At 37.3% G+C, this 22,339-nt stretch overlaps 3 protein-coding genes across 5 annotated transcripts in view; 2 read left to right on the forward strand and 1 right to left on the reverse strand.

Moving 5' to 3' along the window:
• LOC128606400 (chromodomain Y-like protein 2) overlaps window positions 1–8,486 on the forward strand; it is a 42,719-nt gene extending 34,233 nt beyond the window's left edge. The window contains exons 4-7 of one of the 2 annotated variants that reach the window (XM_053622498.1): window positions 195–367; window positions 3,577–3,787; window positions 4,622–4,765; window positions 5,602–8,486. In XM_053622498.1, the coding sequence (XP_053478473.1) occupies window positions 195–367; window positions 3,577–3,787; window positions 4,622–4,765; window positions 5,602–5,760 (687 nt within the window). In that variant the 3' untranslated portion in view covers window positions 5,761–8,486. The other variant, XM_053622497.1, reaches the window with a different exon arrangement.
• Window positions 8,487–11,682: 3,196 nt separating this feature from the next.
• On the reverse strand, window positions 11,683–14,958 carry cmc2 (C-x(9)-C motif containing 2). Its single transcript, XM_053622501.1, has 4 exons — window positions 14,838–14,958; window positions 13,507–13,605; window positions 13,183–13,254; window positions 11,683–12,141 (listed from the first exon to the last, which is right to left on the reverse strand). Exons 2-4 carry the CDS (start codon window positions 13,585–13,587, stop codon window positions 12,058–12,060), a joined length of 237 nt encoding a protein of 78 aa, XP_053478476.1. The 5' UTR covers window positions 13,588–13,605; window positions 14,838–14,958; the 3' UTR covers window positions 11,683–12,057.
• A 179-nt stretch (window positions 14,959–15,137) lies between these two features.
• Window positions 15,138–22,217, forward strand: cenpn (centromere protein N). 2 transcript variants are annotated; one of them, XM_053622500.1, is made up of 10 exons: window positions 15,138–15,563; window positions 17,044–17,089; window positions 17,438–17,497; window positions 17,651–17,724; window positions 18,927–19,100; window positions 19,236–19,337; window positions 19,900–19,951; window positions 20,090–20,199; window positions 20,802–20,925; window positions 21,960–22,217. In XM_053622500.1, the coding sequence occupies exons 1-10, from the start codon at window positions 15,393–15,395 to the stop codon at window positions 21,986–21,988; spliced, it is 942 nt and encodes a 313-aa protein (XP_053478475.1). In that variant the 5' UTR covers window positions 15,138–15,392; the 3' UTR covers window positions 21,989–22,217. The 2 variants fall into 2 exon arrangements, with proteins under 2 accessions (XP_053478475.1, XP_053478474.1); XM_053622499.1 differs by having other exon boundaries at window positions 15,142–15,563; window positions 21,913–22,217.
• The last annotated feature ends 122 nt before the right edge of the window (window positions 22,218–22,339 follow it).

Below are 22,339 nucleotides of genomic sequence, written 5' to 3' on the forward strand. Positions count from 1 at the left end.
TACAATCATGTATTTGTTTTACTCTCATCTCAGTATAAGCAGGTTATAAACTGCTGGCTGCGTTCTGTTGTCACGTCTCAGTAACAGCGCTACACTCTGGAGCCGTAATTCCGCTTTCGTAGATCTCTTCTTTGTGTTCATTCTTTCCCTGAAGCTGCCACAGCTCTCACCCCATCCCTCTTTTCATTTCTCAGATCATGAAGGAGGTGTGTCGAGCTCTGGGCGCGGCGGCGGTGGACGACAGTAAGCTGCTGTTGCTCAGCGCGGTGGGCAGCATCTTCTGCAGCGGCCTGGACGCCTCGTATCTGATCGGCCGCCTCTCCACCGACCGCAGGAAAGAGAGCAGCAGGATCGCTGAGGCCGTGAGGTAATGAACCTGAGCGGAGATTCTCAAAAGCTTTACAGCGCACAGATGATCGTTACATGGTTGAACAAGCATCACATTGAGAGCAACACGCTCTCTAACAGTCAAGATCTTAAAGTTAAACAGTGCTTTCAGGAAACTGTGGCTTTTCTAGTGTGAGGTTTTGTTGGACATTAATTTGATAGTTCCTATGAAAGCTATATTTATAATACATTATAAATGCATTCATAACATGCATAACACGTTTTAATACCTTACATAAGCCTGTATAAATGTTCAAGTAGGTCTGAGCATTTCAAACATGTTATGTAACATACATAATACCTTATAATACCTTACATAAGCCTATATAAATGTTCGTAAGTATTTCTGAGCATTTCATACGTGTTGTATAACATACATAACACCTTATAATACCTTACGTAAGCCTATATAAATGCTCATACATAGTTCCGAGCATTTATAATGTGTTATATAGTGTGCATGACTCCTTATAATACCCCCATTTGTCTCCATACAGTTATTATTACACCTAGTGGTCAAACATGGGAACTGCAACAAGCACTAAAAGAGGCCCATTAGGGCAGGAATCACGCTGCCCTATGCTAGTAAATATAATACGTTTCCACAAACAAAGGCAAAGTGAAAGTGCAGACAGTGTGTCTATGATGTACAGGACCATTTATATTGTAAGATATATTGCAAAGTTTGGATGAGGGAAAGGAGGATTATGGAGTGGATAATATCCGTGCATGAGAAACGTGTGCGCAAAAGCTGATAAAAATATGTATGTGTTACTCTCATGTCTTTTGTGTGTTTTTTGAGATGTTGAGCTGGAAATTTTTCTCAAACCAGGCAACCCTGGTTAATGATATTACCTTGAACACGATTGGACAAAGGTACATCTAAATCCGCTCAACCCAAGCTGCCAGACTGTATGTTGGATGACTGTGTGTTGTTGACTCTTGACTCCCTAATACAGGGTTACTCTAAAAATTCATTAGACACTAGCGTAAGTCGAACATGAAACGAAATCTTCTCGGCTAGATTTGGTCTGGCTGTGTCGTTAATTATTAATGTCGTCCCGCCACACCAAAATCTACGGTCATGATCATGCTCCTGCTTCACACTCAGTACACTTCTAGTTCTATTAAACACTCATTCATCAAGAGAGTGCTGTAACAGATCACAGCGTAGGTGTGTGTGTGCGTGTGTGTGTGCTGTAGGAACCCTGATCGAGCTCTTTCTACATTCACGCTGATGGTTCTGTGGGGATTCTGTGGTTCCTGGAGCTCAACGCAATCATCATTACTGTCAGAATGATTAGAATAATTATGGTTATTAACTTTGTGCAGCTCTTTGGGTTGCTCGTTCTTTTAACTTGTAACCTCTGCTTTCTGAAATACACACTTTAGTTCATGAGGTAATTATGAACTGAATTATGTGGCACTTTGGAAAATAGGAATTGCACTGCAGTGTGCAAAATCGTCAAATAGTCCCGCTTAAAACTAGAGTTCAAAAGTTTAAATCTCTCTTTCTCTTTTTTTTTTTTTTTTTTTAAAATTATTTATAAGAACCTAGTTGGACAGTAATTTGATACGTCCTATCGAAGCTATATTTAGAATACATTATAAATGCATTCATAATGTTATATAACCTGTATAACACCTTACATAACTCTAGATAAGTGCTCATAAGTAGTTCTAAGCGTTTATAACGTGTTATCTAACTTTATAACACCTTACTTAAGCCTAAATCAACGTTCATAAGTAATTCCGAGCATTTATAATGTGTTATCTAACATGAATAACACTTTATAACGCCTTACTTAAACCGATATAAATGCTCATAAGTGGTTCTGGGCATTTATAATGTGTTATATAGTGTGCATTACTCCTTATAATACCTTACATAAGCCTATATAAATGCTCATACATAACTCACATAACACCTCATGATGCCTTATATAAACCCATCGAAATTCTCATAAGTTGTTTTGAGTGTTTCAAACGTGCTATATAACATGCATAATACCTTGTAGTACCTTATATAAGCCTGCGAAAACGTTCATAAATACTTCTGAGCATTTATAATGCCTTATATAGCATGCACTACTCTTTATAGTGCCTTATGTAAGCTTGTATAAATGCTCATAAGTGGTTCTGAGCATGTACAATGTGTTATATAGCACACATAATACCTTTTAATGCCTTAAGTATACCTGCGTATATGCTCATAAGTGGTTCTGAGCATGTATAATGTGTCATATAGCACACATAATGCCTTATAATACATTACATATACCTGCATAAACGCTCATAAGTGGTTCTGAGCATGTACAATGTGTTATATAGCACACATAATACCTTTTAATGCCTTAAGTATACCTGCATAAATGCTCATAAGTGGTTCTGAGCATGTATAATGTGTCATATAGCACACATAATGCCTTATAATACATTACATATACCTGCATAAATGCTCATAAGTGGTTCTGAGCATGTATAATGTGTCATATAGCACACATAATGCCTTATAATACATTACATATACCTGCATAAATGCTCATAAGTGGTTCTGAGCATGTATAATGTGTCATATAGCACACATAATGCCTTATAATACATTACATATACCTGCATAAATGCTCATAAGTGGTTCTGAGCATGTATAATGTGTCATACAGCACACATAATAACTTATAGTACCCGAGCTAAGCCTGTATAAATGTTCATAAGTAGTTCTGAGCATTCGTAATGTGTTATACAGCACTTACTACACCTTATAGTATCTTATATAAGCCTGTATAAATGCTCATAAGTAGATGTAGTTACACGCCTAGCACTTTATAAAGCAAGAGTGCATGACTGTATGCAAATTGCTGTGGTATAAGAGGAATAAAACACTTCAGGACATGCTGTTTGAGGAAAATAATCAACTTCACGGTGGTAACAGTGACTCCACGTCATCACACCGCCCCGTTGTTGATTATTTTCCTCTAACAGCGTTGCACTGAGTGTTTTATTGCTTACTTAAAAGGTCATTTTATAGGTAAAAGGCCAATACACTTTAAGGTTCCACTTCAATGGCGAGTGATGATACAGTTTATTGTTTCTCTCAGTTGTAATGTCGTTATGTTTTATGTTTTATGGTTGAGAATCACCGCTAACCCTGAGAGCCTGACAGCACATCTCGGTTCTGTCTCACTGCAGGGACTTTGTAAAAGCCTTCATCCACTTTAAGAAGCCCATCGTGGTGGCCATCAACGGTCCTGCTCTGGGTTTGGGCGCCTCCATCCTTCCTCTGTGTGACATCGTGTGGGCCAGCGAGCGGGCCTGGTTCCAAACCCCGTGTGCTGCACTGCGCCTCACGCCGTCCGGCTGCTCCTCATACACGTTCCCTCAGATCCTGGGAGTGGCTCTGGTGAGTAAATAATCCCATCAATTTAATTGCAGAAAAATCATTTAAAAATACATAATTAAAAATTACATAATCACGTAGTTCTGCACTAGCACTGCTAGTTGTTTTTACATCATCAGCCTACACATTCACAATAATTCTGCAATATGAACATTTATTCATTTAAGTGATACACTTTTCTTACTATAATAAATACCGTAAAGTGTCGACGCTTTTGTACCTGCCCTCAGATTCATTCTGACATCCAGATGATTGGACTGTAAGATCTAATTTTGTACCAGTCTCCTTTCCCTAGTGTTTTTTTTTTTGTTTGTTTGTTTGTTTGTTTGTTTGTTTCAAATGTCAGATTTACAAAAAACAATACTGTAATGGTTTATAAATACATTCATAAAATGGTATATTTATATGTTAAAGAACAACGCATACTTTTTATCACTTTATAGTCACGTTGAATGCTGTGGAACGTCGTCAGTGAGTTGTTACTATGGAAACTATAACGTACGCATCAAAATCAAAGCATTTCGGTGCAGAGCGAGATAAAATCTAACTCCTGCAATGTTACTCAAATGGGTATGGGTGGGGGGGGGGGGGGGTGTGGACCAATGAAACGTGCTGATCAATAAACGTTGTCAGTATGTGGTTTAAAGTTTCAGATCAGAAAGAAGGTGAAGTTGAAATGAAATCAGTTTTCTGGTCCTGGATTCTACTCGTGCTTCTTCTCTTTAATTCTAGTGCCTTCGTTTCATTTTCTAGGCTATCCTATTTCAGGTTTGATTGATTAAGTGTGCTTAAGTACACTAAATACTAGGATGTTCTTTGAAACGTTCTTGTTTCTAGGCCAATGAGATGCTGTTCTGTGGGAGGAAGTTGACGGCGCAGGAGGCGTGTAGCCGTGGTTTGGTCTCGCAAGTGTTCTGGCCGAGCACCTTCAGTCAGGAAGTGCTGCTGCGGGTGAAGGAGATGGCGACCTGCAGCGCCATGGTGAATAAAATACTCAGACCTCGTGTTCTGTTCAGACCGGAATCATTTGGATTTTTTTTTTCTCAAAAAAAGGGGAACGTGGACATTCATTTGTGTTCTTATAACGCCTTATGTAGCAAATATGCCTTCAAAATAATGAAATTAAATGTTTCTGCATTTAAAAAAAAAAATACAGTAAACAGTAGTACATGAAGCAAAGTCAATATTTGGTGTGACAAAAAAAATAAAAATTTAAATATGAGATGTAACATTTAATTTAATTTTGTGCTGGAAAACTAATGTGTGGGAATCGAGTATGTCTTTGTACTGACTCGATAATGTAGAAGTCATAAAACAAAAAAAATCTATAACAAAGTTTTTACTAAAAAAAAAATAGGGGGTCTAAAACTTTTGCACAGTACTGTGAGTATAGCGAGTTATTAGCATTTCTACAGGGTTTTGCCAGACATGATGAGGTACTACATAGGCTAATGTCACCAGTTATCAATACATAATACATTTATAATGCCTTATGTATAGTAAATGCAGTTTATTATTATTATTATTATTATTATTATTATTATTATTATTTATTATTATTTTTTTATTTTATTTTATTTTATTATTATTATCCCACCAGAAAATGTTTAAAAACCCAATAAGAAAGAAAAACGGAAGGAAATAAGGAAGAAAGAATTAACCTGTTATGTAATGTTATTTAATGTAATGTTTTTTATTGTTAAATATTAAAAATATTACATATTTACTGTATTCTATTAAATTTAGTTATTTTTAATAAATGAGGAAATTGTATTATTATTATTATTATTATTATAATTATTATTTTCCATGCTCAGGTCCTGGAGGAGTCTAAGTGCATGGTGCGCAGCATCCTGATGTCCGTGCTGGAGGAGGTGAATGAGAAGGAGTGCCAGATGCTCAAACAGCTGTGGTGCTCCACCAAGGGCCTGGAGGCCCTTTTCGCCTACTTACAGAGTAAAGGTTACAACGCCTAAACATCTCGCGTCATCAGCGTGACCGCAGCACCACCGCACCCACCTAGAGCAGACGATGTCATGTACTTTGAATGAAATGAATATAAGCCAAGAATCCATGTTTATTATTATAATAATTATCATTCTAATCATTTATAATCCAGACTGTATCAGAGGGGTTCGGTTTTCCCGAGGATGCTTCCAGACCAGCATTCAAAACACTGATAATTCTATCACTTAATGAAATGCCTTTTAACGTTGTCGTTCTTTATTTATTTTAAAAAACCAAGCCATTTTGCATACAAGTGCAAACAAATAATTCAATAATCCTGTGTAGATGTACAGTGTAGATATGTTTGGTTGTTTCATATAATTTATTGTCACTCATGTCTAATGGGGTGAGTTTCATACCAAAGGTTCTTGGGAAATTATACTAATTATTATTATAATTATTATCCTTTTTTTTTTTTTTTTTTTTAAACGTTAAACACATCCCTGTCGTCCACCATCGTCATTGTGGTACGCGCCATGGCGACAGTGCGGTAGTGATGGGTTTGTGATGAATTGTAGATGGACTTCCATCCTTCAGGTGTTTTTGTTCTGTTTTGGGTTTTTTTTTTTTTAAACGTTTTTATTATAAAGTTATAAAGACGAATCCGTCGTCCTTTTGTTAGACGCCAGTTACCGTTTCTGTCGTCAGGCCCTGAATGTGATGATCGACTCTCTTCCTGTTTGATTGGAGGGATGAAATTATTCTTTTAAGAACAGTAGGTGCTTCAAACAAAACAAAAACAAAACAACAACAAAAAAAAAACATTAAAAAAAAAAAAAAAAAAAACATTTACAGATATCTCATGCATTATTCATCCCTGTTTCATAAGTCTATGCAAATCCAATAACAGGACATTATGTTGGGGGGTTTTTTTGTTATGTTTTGTTTAGGTTTTTTTTTCCCCCCTATACTTATCCCAATTGCAGTTCTGAGCAATGCATCACTTACTGAAGTTCAAAATGAAGTGAAGTTATATTGTGACAGTCTTAAAGATAATGAGATAAAGGGAAACGACGCTGGATTGTAACGTCTGCACTGCTGTTGGTCCTGTTGCTCTGCTCTAAACTGTGCATTTTTCGTTTTTATTTTTTTTTCTTTCCATGAACGTTGAGTAGATGAGTAGCTGTAAGTATTATAAAGAGCCTATAGGAAGTTCTCGAGTTATTCGGAAGAATTCATGTTTGTCCCCCTCCATACTGACCCCTTATATTTTCCATTACGAGCAAAATCATGAATCAGGATTTGATTGCTTTTAAATATTTTTTATTTATTTATTTTTGCACCAGCATAAACCCAAGCGTGGTAAAATCAATTAATCGTATTTCACTTAGGTCAACAAAATCATACCTCCAAAAAAAAAAAAAAAACACACTCGAATCTAAAGAATTGTAAAAAAACACCAGCTTTTCTGCCCTTCTTCGATTACACCCACGCCCCTGAGTATGCTGTCAGGCTGTGATTGGACAGTGATTGGACATTGATTGCATTTCAGTGAGGAACTACTGCAATGTAGGAGAAAGTGAACACTTAGTTATGTTCACTTCTGACACGAAATCAGTGTTTAATTCTTTAAAAAGAAATCCCTTTTCATGGTGGAGCAATGCGATGAAGGTTTTGGTCTTCCTGTGTAGTCTCACGTTGTCCTCACGTCGCCGAATGGTTTTTTTGGGCACGGAAACTTTATATGGCAGGTACAAGCGCATCCTGTGATAACAAAGTTAAATAATAAGTGAAAGTGAAAAATCTCAAAAGAATGAACTCTTTGAAGCTTTTATCATTCTAGACTGATTGTGATAAACGGTCCAAAAAAAAAAAAAAACACAAACTCACATGTAAATGACATTTTTCTGCTAAACAGTAAATCAAAGTACTGTTAGGCGGCTTAGTCCGTATGTTGTCTCCCTTCAGTCTTCTCTTCAGGAGGTGAAACGCTGCTCAGCTGGGTTAAGGTGTGGTGGAAGTCCTTTGATGAGTCGGCAGTGTGTTTTGGATAGTTGTCTTGCTGCATGATGAAGTTCCTTCACTTTAGATTGGATGCGTTTCTCTGTAAATTGACAGAATTCAATGAATCCGTTCTGCTGCTGCCATCATGAGTTCCATCATCAATAAAGATTATTAAGCCTGTTCCAGAAGAAGCCGTGCAAGCCCAATCCATGACGCTACCACCACCGTGCTTTAGTGATGAGCTTGTATGCTTCGGGTCATGAGCAGATCCTTTCTTTCTCCACACTTTGGCCTTTCCATCACTTTGGTAGAGGTTAGTGTTGGTTCCAGAACGTTCGTGGCTCATCTTTATGTCTTTGCGGATTCCAATCTGACTTTCTGATTCTTACTGCTGATGAGGGGTTTGCATCTTGTGCTACGGCCTCTGTATTTCTGCTCTCGAAGTCTTCTTCAAACGGTGGATTGTGATACCTTCACCCCTGCCCCTTGGAGATTGTTGGTGATGTCACTGACTGTTGTTTTTGGGTTTTTCTTTACAGTTTTCACAACGTTTCTGTCATCAGCTGCTGTTGTTTTCCTTGGCCGACCCGTTCCATGTCTGGTTGTCCGTACACCAGTGGTTTCTTTCTTTTTTCAGGACGTGCCAAATTGTTCCATTGGCTATGCCCGATGCTCGTGCAATTGCTCTGATAGATTTTCCATCTTTTCTCAGATTCAAAATGGCTTGCTTTAATCCCATAGACAGCTCTCTGGTCTTCATGTTGGTTTATCCTTTTTAACAACCAACGCAGACTTCATAGGTGAAACCTAGGGCTCAAACCAAGAGTAGACACTCAGAGCTATTCGTTCTTTAAACAGTCAATTTAACAGGGCACACCTGGGTAGCAAGAAAGATCTGTCAATCACGTTCCAGTATTTCCGATCACTTGAAAAATGGGTGGCTTTCCCTCACTGTAAATATGAAGGTGGTGTAACAGATGCACCCAAAAGTATATTTCTCATTATTCATGTTCAGTAGAGAATTAGTATGGTAATACTTTAAGTAAAAATTGAAAACAGATCATTTTCAGCCTTAGACCGCCCTCATCCAATGTTTTTTTTGTTTCTTTCTAAGCTGCAGTACTGAGCTCTTGCATCTCTATCGCCATCTCTGTTTGAAACATGAAATTGCAAGTTACTTGCAGAAATTTTATTTATTTATTTTTACGTGGGTTGTGCTTCGGATGAATCTGATAGTTTGAGGTATTCGTATGGGGTGTGTATTAGCTTGACGACGGTTTCCTTGACGTGGAGATTAACTGCTGTCTTTCTCAAAATACGTGCAATTTACCACACTGACCATAGCAAAACAAACAAAAAAAAAGGAAGGAAACTCGATACCTAGCTGAACCAAGTGAACAACCGCGCTAATGTTAGCTAGCTACCGATTGAGACATTGAAACGTCTTACCCGTTCAACAGGGGGAAAAAAGCCATCTCTGCGTCAGTCTTTAATCCCTTCGGATCTCGGAGTTTAAACCGGATGACAAGTTTAAATTCTAAGCAAGTGTTTTAAGAACAAGCTCCGAACACTCCACCATCCTCAGCACCCGCACACGCGATATAATAGCCGGGTCGTCTTCTTTCTGTTTACGGACGTGACGTAACCACCCGACAGCTCAAATTATACAGCATTATTTTAACAATGAGCCCGTTGTGAATCGGGGTAAGGAGACAGTTCTGAGCACTTTTTGATAAAATTTTTTACGTATTTGCTCAATAAATTTTTTTTTTTTTTACATTTTTATCCAAATAAAAGTTCAGTACTGCAGCTTTAATTTACTTATGTGCAATGTGAAATGAAACCAAATATCAAACATCAATTTCACAGAATCTGAATGGACTAATGGGTGTGAAAGAGGCCTTTATTAACATCTTCACCACATTCAACCACCCATAACTACAACTACGACACAGGGTCAATATCTTAAATGAATAAAAATGCTCAATACTTGAAGTATCAAGACTCAATAACAAGATTTCTGCGTGTGACACTCCATCATCAGCTCAAATCTGTTCGGAAATGACACATCCTGATCCTGACCTCTTCTTATTCACTGTGACTTTTATTTATTCGATTTTTTTTTTTTTTGTAAAGAGGCAGGCTCATAATTACAACTTCAGCCCGTTTCTTTTCATCCTTCTGTGATTTGTGTGTCTGTCAGGAAAGGATGAATAAACCCTTATTGACTTAGTGAATGAAACGGGAGCGATTGGGAAGGAGGAAATGAAGCGCTCGTGTAGTCAGCTGCGATGAAGAACCGTGGATCTGTGGACGTCTCTCTCATATCTCGTGACAGAAATACAGACAAGCGTTATACGTGATGAATTTGTGAATATATTTTCAACGGTTAAAGGACTTTTTTTTAAAACAGAATATCACACTTTCTTGTATATTTTTGTAAAGATTGACATCACATTGAATAATATATTAACGTTTTTCTGTTTCAAAGTGAGCTGCACTTTTCCTCGACTAGGCCGTCGTGTTTTGTGGACATAATGCAGATGTGGCCGTTATATTTGCATGTGTATTTAAAAAAAAAAAAAATTAAAATTTTTATATATATATATATAATATATTATATATATATAAAATATTAAAAATGAAAATGATCTGTTTATAAACACACAGTTGTAGGTGTGAATTGTTTTGTACAAATATAAAGGCACTATGTTCAGCAATTGTACATGCTTTATTGTTATATAACGTGATTGTGCATGTAAATGATTTTAAATAACTGTTGAACTTTTATGCGTTCTGATTTATTATTATTATTATTATTTTTAAATTAATGTCTTTAGGAATCTTGCTGCATGATTTATTTTTTATTTATTGCCAAACGCATAAAAAAAAAAAAAAAAAGTCCTGTGGATCGGCAGTGCCATTACATATTCACACACTTCCCAGGTGTTTTTGTCACCGAGGTAATAATTTAACGGACATATACGTAAGTTTTGGCACCCTTGGTCAACCGGCATGCTCTGTTCGTTTTTATACTTTATAAGAAACTCTACAGGAAACTAAATTATATATATATATATATAATATACATTATATATATATATAATATTATAATATATATAATTCTTCATATTTTAATTCTTCAGGTTTTTTAAATTTGTTTTTAATAGAACTACCTTTCATTTGCTGTGTGGTCGGGTTTTAATTTGTTAGCGTCTTTTCAGTGAGAAAAACTCATAGTAATCTGATGCAGGGTGCACAAACTTTTGGATACAAAGGTAACCGCCCATTTTTGTTTGCAGGCAATATAAACGCTCTACTGTGTAATACTGAATTAATATAATATTTACTTTAAAATACTGAATCACTTTTCTTTCTAAAACTGTGACGACTTCATTGTAACATGAAAATGTCAATTTTTACAGACTAAAAACATGACGCTTTTTAGCTGTTTATAGTTACGTGAACGTCCGTGAAACAGGTCCGTCCGGCGAGCCGGAACGTATTAGAACGGACGTATTAATAGAAACGTGTCAGAGCTGCTGTTATGGAAAACGAACCGACGCCTTCTGACCAATCAGAATCGAGAATTCGACAGAGCTGTGGTTTGATATCATTATATATGATAAATGAACCGATTGCGAGTCCACTGAGCGAAATCACGCAGTCATTTGCTTCCCCTTCTTTAATCGAATTAAATGAAAGTTAACGTTACCTGATGTGTATTTGTTTTTCCTTTTCTTTTTTTCCGTCTGTTCCTCAGCATCAAAGCTGCAGTGTAGTGCAGATTTATAACGTCCCTGTCCCTCAATATATTACTATATGAATATTTCAGGGTGCCTTAGAGGTCGTCATTCCAGTGTGTGTGTGTCAGTAGGATACTGTGTCCTCGTTGTGTGCCGAGAAGAACAATATCTAATAAATGACACGATTAATGCAGCTTGTGGAGATTTTGGATGTATTTCTTTAATTGTATTCGATCTTCGTAATTGTTTAAGAATGCCTTTTAACCATCAGTGTGAACCCACGTTAATCATTTATCCATAAATAATCTGGATACTCTCTGAAAGTATTTGTACCCCATAGAGAGTATACAGTAGATGGGATTCGGAGTGCACGTAGCTGTGAGGTAATACTTATAGCTGTACAATAGTATTAATTATTATTATTTGTCTATTATTTTATTCCTGTATGAGTGAATTAAATGTCTTCCAACATCCCCCGCAGGACCTCCTCCGCCGTCCGCGAAGTCCGAGGAGCTCCCCTGAAAAGCCGGAGTCCTACATGGTTCACATTTTCTATTTTGGAATAGAACGTCCATCTCACGGTTGAGCTTTAGGTCCGTCCCTGAGCCGCCGTCTCATCTCCTCTGCGTGAGCTTTGCTGCGTTCTCGGTTTGCCTGATACTAAAAAACAAAACAAAACAAAAACAAACAAAAAATGATATTCCTAGACACAAAATGATTCAAAATGATTGTTTATTCGATGATGCACGAGTTCAAACCGAGACGAATCCTTTAATTTGCTGATTGAGGAATCTCCCATTGAAATCCATTGAGCGCAGAAAGTTTGCACACCCCATGCTTAACAGATGGGGGATTTCGAAACGTTACTCTATTATAAAAATTGTATATGTCAAAAAGAATTAAGAGGTTTTGCTATGATCTCGGAATTCTTGAGAACGGATATTTTTAGCAAAAGATAAGCGTTTTATTCCTCTTATACCACAGCCATATGCCCATAATGACCTTTTTTTATTTAGTGACATCATACCTTTTATCGATTTACAGCATATACATTTCATGCTGTCTGTCTTTTATTGACGTTAAGAGAGAAAGGGGAGTAACGAGAGGCTGGTGAGACGTAAGTGAGAACAGGAACTAACTCGTCGCACAACATTAAACGTATAAACTATAAACGAATAAAACGTACGACGCGTCATTCGGTAATAAATTAACATTTGTAATCTTTGGAAAATTGCTGCGGTATAAGAGGAATAAAAGATGGCAGGGCGTGCTGTTAAAGGGCAAAGAAAATCTACTTTGTGGTGCTAAGAGTAACTTCACATCACTCCGTTGTTGATTATTTTCCTGTCACAGCACAACACCGAGTGTTTTATGCCCACATTTTGTCATCGAGTATACTTCAGGATGTATCATTTACGTACGTGCAGCGTCATCAGGCAATTAATGTATGCTTAGTCTAGGCTAAATCTAGCCCTATTTATTACCAGGAATACAATACTGAAAATGATCAACGTGTTACGAATCATTATATAGTTACTGTATTATTTACAGTGGAACTGCACGGGCGCTTCAACACTGTTTGTAAGAAACAACAAACAAAAAAAAAAAGAAGAAAAAAAAAAAAGAAGAAAGTCACAATTTACGATGACATGCGAGTATTTTGTCATGCTCGAGCGGCAGCTGTAATAAACTATGTCTCACCTCTTTCTTAAGACACTCCCTCATCGATCGGTCCACATCGTTACACGTTCCAAAGAACCGGAGGAAGTTGTGCTGAAGATAAATTTCACAATATTAATCAACTGTAAACAAATGCGCCTGGTTCAGGTCGAGAACTGAGAAAGGAGAGAAATGATGGTTTCCGAAAGCATCATAAAGTTGTGTGTGAGAGAGAGAGAGAGAGAGAGAGTGCTCAGTGTGATGCTCACTTGCTCTGAGTTCTGCTGTGATGCTTCTGGGATATGTTATTATGCTATTATGATATGTCTAGAAGATGATTAGATGATGTGATGGGTTTTTTCTGACCTCTCTGTGACACTGTTTGAGCAGTGAAATCAGTTCATTGCACTCATCAGTGTGTAAATGTGGCGACAGGTCCGGGTGCATCCTGAGTTGAAGAAGTACCTGGAAATACACAACACAACACAACACGACATGACATCGTTACTTTAAGGCACTTTTTCCTCAACTTGTGCTCTCCTAGTATATTAAAGCTAGTGTTTAAACCCTATATTATACACTATATAGATAAATGTACGTGGACACCTGACCATCAGACCCCATACGTGCTTGTTGAACATCCCGTTCCAGATTTATCCCCCGTTTTTGCTGTTATAATAAGCTCCTCCACTCTTCAGGGAAGGCTTTGCACTAGATTTTGAGGCGTGGCTGTGTGGATTTCTGTTCATTCAGCTACGAGAGCGTTAGTGAGGATGAGATCAAGCGCTGATGTTGTGATGGTGAGGAGACTCCAGTTTCAGTTCATCCCAGAGGTGTTCAGTGGGGTTGAGGTCAGGGTTTTGTGCAGGACACTCGAGGTGTTCGACCTTCTTCCAACCTTCACACGCCGTGTCTTCACGGAGCTCGCTTTGTGCACAGGGGCTTCGTCATGCTGGAACAGGTTTGAGCATCTTAGTTCCAGTGAAAAGATATTGTAAATTTACAGCGTACGAAGACGTCCTATACGACTGTATGCTTTAAACTTTGTGGCGACAGTCTGGTGAGGAACAACATATGGGTGTGATCGTCAGGTGTCCACATACTTTTAGTATGTATAGTATAGTGTATTTCATCAGGTTGCTTGTATTGTATGAAGATGCTGTAGTTCTTCCTCTTGGTATTTGAAAATAATATGAAATACAGAACATGTCGATGAAGACTAACTGAATTTAGGAAATAAATATCAAACATGCAGGCAATAATTTCAGTATCAGTACTGTGCTGAACATATACTCTAAAACTCCATTTGTAACAGTTTATACATGCTAGACACTTGTTTAATACACTCTCAGTCATTAATCACATAGATTTACTTACATAACAGCTTTCTATTTATTTAGATCCAGTCCAATAACAGGGTGAAGGGCAAAGCTGGGTTTAACATTATTTGACCAACAACTAGGATTAATGATCTGTCTAAACTATCATTTATTCTGTCAAACACCATGTAATAATAATCATCATCATCATAATCATAATAATAATAATAATAAGATGCTGATTAAATTGAATTATAACCATTAGGCTGTAACAACACTGCATGTGTTTCTGATTAGAAGTACTTCGTGGTCATTGTACATGCTTTTATTTTGCAGTAAGATGCAGTAAAAAAAAAAAAGTTATGTTAAAAAACAAACCTGTCTTTGGTTTCCGGTGGATTTTTAACGTTATTTTTTTAATTTATAAACTCCATTGAAGTGTTGCTACTATTCACGATGTCGGATAATAGTCACACCACCATACCAGAGAACGTGACCGATAGATGGCAGCACCATTAACCCATTAGGAAAAAGTAAATAAATTATTACACAAATTATTTAAATTTCTCACTCTGCGACAACTTGTTGGAAACAAGTAATAAAATTTATAGATATAATCAAAGCATTCATCGTTTATTAAACACTCGAACTTAAAATAATAGTAATAATAATAAATAAACGACTGGGCTTTTATAACGTTTCCGGGACTTTTATTTGGATATTTGCTTTCTAAAACAGGATCTGACGTATGCGGAAGTACTTTTTTTACGCTGATCTGAGATCAGTTTTTGTGCTTTTCTTAAAACGATTGACGTCACTAGCTGGGTTCGACGAGCTGATCCCAAACCAGTAGGAAAAAACAGAGCCAGTTTGCAAGACTTGGCGGTTTATTTTAATTCCTTTTTAAATTAGAAAGCTAAACCCGGGTCTAAAATGGACGAACAGTCGCGGGCTATTTTACAGCGGATTTTACGGAGACTCCCCAGTAAAAAGACGCAGAGCACGCTGAGAGCCTGGGGTTGTTTATCAGCTGAGCAGCTCGAGGATCTGGACTACACTCAACCAAAATGGTTGCTTTTGGAGAATGTAATATTTAAATGTGAGGTATGTACACAAACCTAACCGTATATCATCTGCAAAGCTTTACTCTGCATGGCTGACTTGAAATAAATAAATAAATAAATAAATAAATAACCCTTACACCTTATGTTTATAAACCCCTAACACTGTATGACGTAATGCCTTCCACACCCTCTATAAGGCTGCTCGATGTATCGATATGGTATCGATGATAATCTAGTCTACAAACTTAACGGTATCACAGTATTAATACACCATTTCAAACTGTGCTCAAAAACAAAAATTATTTGAAACTAGTGTCTCAAAGCATGATCAGACCGTTATCTCACCACTGACTTTCAAAATAAAGCTAAATACAACGGCACTATCCAGTCGTGACCGCCTGTGAGCTCACGTATGCGGAAGAGGGTAGACGGCGAAAAAGATGCATTTTCCGGTTTCAGGTGTATCGGAAGAAGCGCCAACTCTTTTCAGACTAAAGTAGCTAAAACACACTCGTCAGCGAGTCTCTAGAGGATGTCATAGGCTAATTTGCATATTAATTATTCCTCATGATCATTGGCATATCAAATGACTAATTAGGGTACATGGTTCATTTATTTCTCATAGAACGAAGACATCTTTAGTCATGACGCAATGCACAAACTAAACTTTTACGCTTTTACGAAATACTATACTAGTCGTGAAAGGTGATTAGTCATGAGGGAAACACTTTCTTGATTTTATTACTTGTAAATATTTCCTAGGAGTGTTGTTTATAATGAAGTGCGATGGTGGGAGAAACCGTTGGCGATCGATCAGGGATTGGTCATTGAGAACAATGGTGATCCGTGATTGGTCAGTAATGTGTGCTCCAAAATCCGTTTTTTTTTTTTAAATTATACAACAACACGATACTGTACCTACTGACAGGTTTGTGTAAAAAGTCTTTCTCAAATATATCTTTCTAAGACAGAAAAACAATTACTTGTTGGTTTTTGGTGCAAAAAATAAAACACTTTGTGTGTGTGTGTGTGTGTGTGTGTGTTTATAAATGGTCAATTAATACTTCAACAATGTAAACTGTGACATTTTTTAGACTACATTATAATACCATGAAGTTACCATTTCAATACCAAAAAAATATAGCTGCAAGCAACAATTAACGGGGCCAATCCCCAAAGGCACAGTAATCGGAACAGAGTACACGGTAATAGGACAAAGTGTTCAACAATTATAACCGTATGAATGCTGAATGTTTGAACTAGTGGTGGCGCTATAGAGTTGGTCCTAGAGACCCCATAATTGGACTAGATACTACTCATGGGAGTCTGTATGAGTGTGCCAAATTTCATAATTTTCCTATTTATGACTACCATGGGGAAGAAGAAGAAAACTAACAGATACAATAATAATAATAATAATAATAAGGCTAACCACTAAAGCGAAGCCCTTCTGAAATGGTATGTACCTTCATTAAACTTCACTGATCCCCCGTTTTTGTCTTTTCTTTCTCTGCGTTCAGGAAAGCAGGCTGCGTTTAAAAGACGTGACGAAGCTGGAGATGGTCTGTGAGTGAGCTTGTTCCTTATTGCTGATGTTTTGAAGACGGATGTTGGTTACGTGTACCGCTTTCCTTCCATCGCTCTTGTCCTAAAGGACCTTTTCTCTTTCAAAACCCCTTTTTCTCCGTCAATGACGTAACGGTTTCATCACCATTGACCGTTTCAGAACATTAATGCTTATTTCTTTTACATTTCTTCTGTATAATCCCCGCACAATCCCGTCGATAAAGGTGCGTTATTTGGAAACGCTATTGTACCACGGGGTTAGTTTAATAGTTTATGTACTGCGTAAATGTTCATATGTTTACTTGACATTTCCGTCACCTGTGGTGTTCTTGTTTTATTTGGTGTCAGATTACATGGAGAACCCTAATCAAGGAACATGGCACGCCTTTAAACTCACTGGCGCAGAAGGTAACTTTAAAAACTTTTTTAAAAAAATTTAATCTCTTAAATTGCACCTGAGCAAATCAGTTGAGTCCATTAAAATAAAATAAGAAACATTTGTGTGTGTGTGTGTGTGTGTGTGTGTGTTTTATATATATTTATTTATTTTTCTCTCCTCAGATGAAGCCCTTTCTGTGGACTTCACCCAGTTTAAGGAGATGTTCGTAGCTCACTTAGAGGAAGTCGTCAAACACGTAAAGCACTTTCCTGATTCCTGTTTAATAAATAAAGTTATTCAGATCTAGTTTGTGAAGAAATGAACGCGATCCAAATTAAAATTAAAAAAAAAATTTTTAAAAACGTTCTCGGTTATTTTTCGACTCGCACTTATGCCAATAAACATATATTTTATCTAACAGTGTAGCCTGAAAAGCTGAAATCTGGAGCTGAAGTAAAGGAAAAAAAAGTGGATTTAGATGAATTAATTAATTGAGGTGAAAAGAAAACGGTCATGAAAACAGAAACACACACGGAAAACCTTTTTTTTTTCTTTTTTTTTTATTGAAAGCAGTCTTTCAGCGACTGTCAACCAGAAACAGCTTTATAGAGTGATTATTATTATTATGTTTTATTTTTATTTATTTTTTTTTTTACTTTTTAAATGTAAATCACGTTTAAAAGTGACAGATCAATTGAACTTGAAGCAAACTTTCAAAACTGGATTTAACGTGAAATTCTGTTTTTTTTTGTTGTTTTTTTTAAAAAACAAAAATTACACTCGGTCAAAAGTTTAGACACACTCATTTTTTTATTTTTCCACATTTTAGTAAAATAATATAATAAAGTCATAAAAACACAAATGGAACTATGGGATTTATGTTGTGATTTTAAAAAAATCCAAAATAAATCTAAATAATTTAGTATTTTATCATCTTCAAAGTAGACGCCCCTTTTTTTTTATTAACCTAGAATTTCCAGAAATGTATTCTCGGCGTTTTCTCACCCGATTTCTTGAGGAATTTCCCCGAGATGCTTTTAAACCGTATTAAAGGAGTTCCCACCTACGCCGGACTCTTATCGGCTGCTTTTCGCTCCGAGTCGTCCGTTTAAGAACAAATTTTTTTGTAAATAAAATGTTAGTCTTCTAATGAAAGAAACGAATACGTCGGCACGATGATATTATTGTCTACGACACCGATTTCAAACGTTTAATCACACACCTTCAGATCAAAAGCTTTTTAAGATCACGAGAAACATTTCGGTCGAGTGTCCACAAACTTTCGACCGGGAGTGTAGATAATCTCTAAGCAGTTTTTATTCGATTCGTCATATTTTAACACTTTAATTCAGTCCATCAAACTCGTCTTCTGGTAGATTTTTCATTTCTGATTTATTAAAAAAAAAAAAGTCCTCAGCATCTGCGCTGGTTCCTACCCATGAGTCTTTGCTCTTACAGGTATCCGTCAGGATAAAGAAACCGGAAGACGGCGCGGTATGGATCCGAATCGCGTGGGGCGATAATTTCACCAAACCCAACCACTTCAAGCCAACTTACGCTGTTCATTATCTCCAGACTCCATACGTGTTTATCCTTAATCTCACCGCCAAGCACAAGCCTTATCTATATCAGGTCACTTCATTCTATTGATTGATTGATTTATTTATTTATTTATTTTGGTCACATTTTCATGAGCTTTTATTATTATTATTATTATTATTTTTTTATATTTGTCTGTCTGATTGTTTTTACCGGTCTCACTCTCAGGCTTTAGTTCTGTCCACCAGATACGTGTCCATAAACGAAGCTCACCTGACCGGTAGAAGCCTCGCTGCCATGCGAGACCTGCTCATGAAGCAGTATCAACAGGTAAAGACTGTAACTGCTGTATGATTGATCAAAACCTTATAAAATTATACATGTGATAATGCGTCGTTTAAAAACTGGACATGATTTTCATAGTCTATTTTAAGAAATCTAAAATAAAAGTGAAACGTGTATATGCGATAAGTTGTGAACTTATTTATATATATATATATATAACGTATGTATATATGTGTGTTATGATATTGTTCTATGATGTATAGTACTCATCATGATACACATAGGATTGCTAACAAACTTCAAACAAAATATTATACTTGCATTCACAAAAAAAAAAACAACAACTGATGATATGTTTGATGATACGTTTATTTATTTATTCACAAAAAAGATGCAAAATATCTGTAATTAAGATTAAGTAGAAAACGTCTTACAGTTTAAACCAGCTGCTTTCAAACAAAGCATGCGAACGTTATTAAAACGTTACAAAATATCGCAATACCCAGTGTCCTGATATCACGATATCGATATTATTCATATCATCATCATCATCATCATCATCATCATATTTCCCAGCTCTACTCGATGACCTTGTTTTCCCCTCCAGGTTTTCCCAAATCAGGAAAGGACCTTAAAGGAAAGAAACGCGCTTCCTTCACGTGTGTACTTTTTATTTTTTCTATCTCTCTAATAAACCAAGAATCAGGTCTAAGCATCGTTTATGTTTAGTGACGCATCTCAGGATTGTATCGTTTATAATTAATATTTTTTATCGGCGACTTTATTTCTCTCTGCAGATCCCAATATCGATAGAGAGCATGCCGAGTTTGCTGAGAGAAAACATCAGATGGCCTGTGAGGCTTTCGGTGACGGGACGGTGCCCAAACTGGAAACAGCCGTATACAAGGTGTGTAAGAAACAGGAACCGCGTCAAATATTATACAGCTTTGAACGAACGTCCGTCAGTGTATGAAGCGACATTGGCGGTAAAACATCGTTGGAAAGAACGGCTATTTAAAACCTGACAGAGATTAATACGAGCTGCATGTCGAATCCTAAACGGGAGAGCACTCGACCGGGTAACGTTTTCATTCCAGTAATGCCGTGGCGTCACAGTTTCCCTTCACTGAATCCAGTTCCAGCACGACAATGATGGAGCTCCTCGACATCCCAAAATCACTGCCTGATCTCAACCTCACTAACGCTCTTGTAGCTGAATGAACACAAATCCACACAGCCACGCCCCAAAATCTAGTGGAAAGCCTTCCCAGAAAAGTGGAGGAGGTTATTATAAGAGCAAAACAGGGAATAAATCTGAACCGGCACGTTCAACAAGCACATACGAGTGTGATGGTGATGGTTATGGTTAGGTGTCCACAAACTTTTGACCATATTGTGTATCTCACCCAGCTTTACACACACAGCGTCAACTCACAACCTTCCCTTCTTTCTTAGCAACGAACCACTAAAATGACTACGGTTACCACGAATAACGTGTCTTCTCTTCAGCTTGAAACCAGGTACAGAGGCAGCAGCAACAACACACTCAGTGACCGAGATGAGCTCTTCAGAGGCGTGGTCAAGTTCTCCAGCCCCAACCTCCTGGAGTCTCTTCGGCACTGCGCGTCCACCGGTGAGCGGGTTCCCGATTCGTACAGTGTTAAACCCCTTATGTAAGGAATCGATCACTTGGGGACGTGCTCTTCTAGGAAAGTAATCAGCGACAGGATGGTGCGATGGGTTACTCTTACCACGCTGAGGTCCTCTTATATGGTAGCGATTTGCAAGTTTATTAACGAACGACGTCGTACTTTTTTTTTTTTTTTTTTATCCGTTTATAGATGTCAAAACAAATGATTTCCCCCTCTCTTTTAAAGGTGCATTAGGGACGATTTGTCAAAGTTAGAAGGCAAGATTAGGGCTCAAGACGGAGTCATATCCGATTTTTAATATTTGTCTTACTCCTCGAGTGGCTTAAAACCAGGATTATCCGGCTGCGTTGGGAGCTTCCCGATTTCAGACGTATTTTTCTCTCAGAACAGACTGAGACGAGGGCCGGAGTGAACGGGTGTCAGGGAGCGTCTTTAAAACGACTGACGAGAAGCCCATCCGAACACAAACGAGCATTCCAGACCGAAAGGCTCTTTTTAATACATTTAAACCATTATTTTTTTTACCAATAAGAAAACGATTGCACCTTTAAAGACAGGTATGACGGTTTGACTGGACGACCTCTAGGTGGTGTGAGTGTACCGGTATCAGTGTGATTGCTGCGTTTGTCTTTGGGTTAAAGGCTTTGTTTCAACACTGCTGCTGCAAAATAAGTGAAATAAAGCCTGGACAAAAGAAGCCCCACGTAGTTGTTATTAATTATTAATAATACTATTATACATGTTGTGTTTTGGGAACAGCTTTGTGGAAGTCTGTATGTGTTTAAAGTGCATTATAGATTATAAGTACGGTAAGAAGGCTCCAGATTTGTATTTATTTTTTATTTGTAAATCTGTTTTCCGAAGCTGATCGTAGCTGGAATTGAATCCTGCGTTTGGGTGTATACTGTCCGACGTGCTCGTGATGATAGTCATGATGGCTTATTGATTTCCTAACGCGTGTTTGACAGGCATGTCCGAAGGCCCCGTCACTCCTCTCTTATCCTCCATCACACAGAAAGGAAGGAACCTGTTTGTGATCGCTGAGAAAGTTCCGGGATCCACGAGCCAGACGCCTGCACGCAAGACTTAACACGGTTTATACCCGAGTACTCTTCTTACACGAGCGGTTCCAGTGTGTTTGTGTTCTTATGGTGTTTCTTATGTGTTTTATTATTATTATTATTATTATTATTTTTACACTTTAAACCTCGTCTAATCCGTTTTACAAGTTTAAAAAATTTTAAATAAAGTTTTTAACTTTTCCGTACCGAAATCACTGTGTTTTTTTTTTTTTCTTGTTTATTTGCAGGCTGTCGTGTTTTATTCGATCATTATAAAAGCATATTTAGCAGAAGGAGATATCCGTAAACACAAGATGTTTCCTGAGAATCGGAT

The sequence above is a fragment of the Ictalurus furcatus genome, chromosome 4 (assembly GCF_023375685.1).
Source record: "Ictalurus furcatus strain D&B chromosome 4, Billie_1.0, whole genome shotgun sequence".
In the NCBI taxonomy this organism is placed as follows: Eukaryota; Metazoa; Chordata; class Actinopteri; order Siluriformes; family Ictaluridae; genus Ictalurus; species Ictalurus furcatus.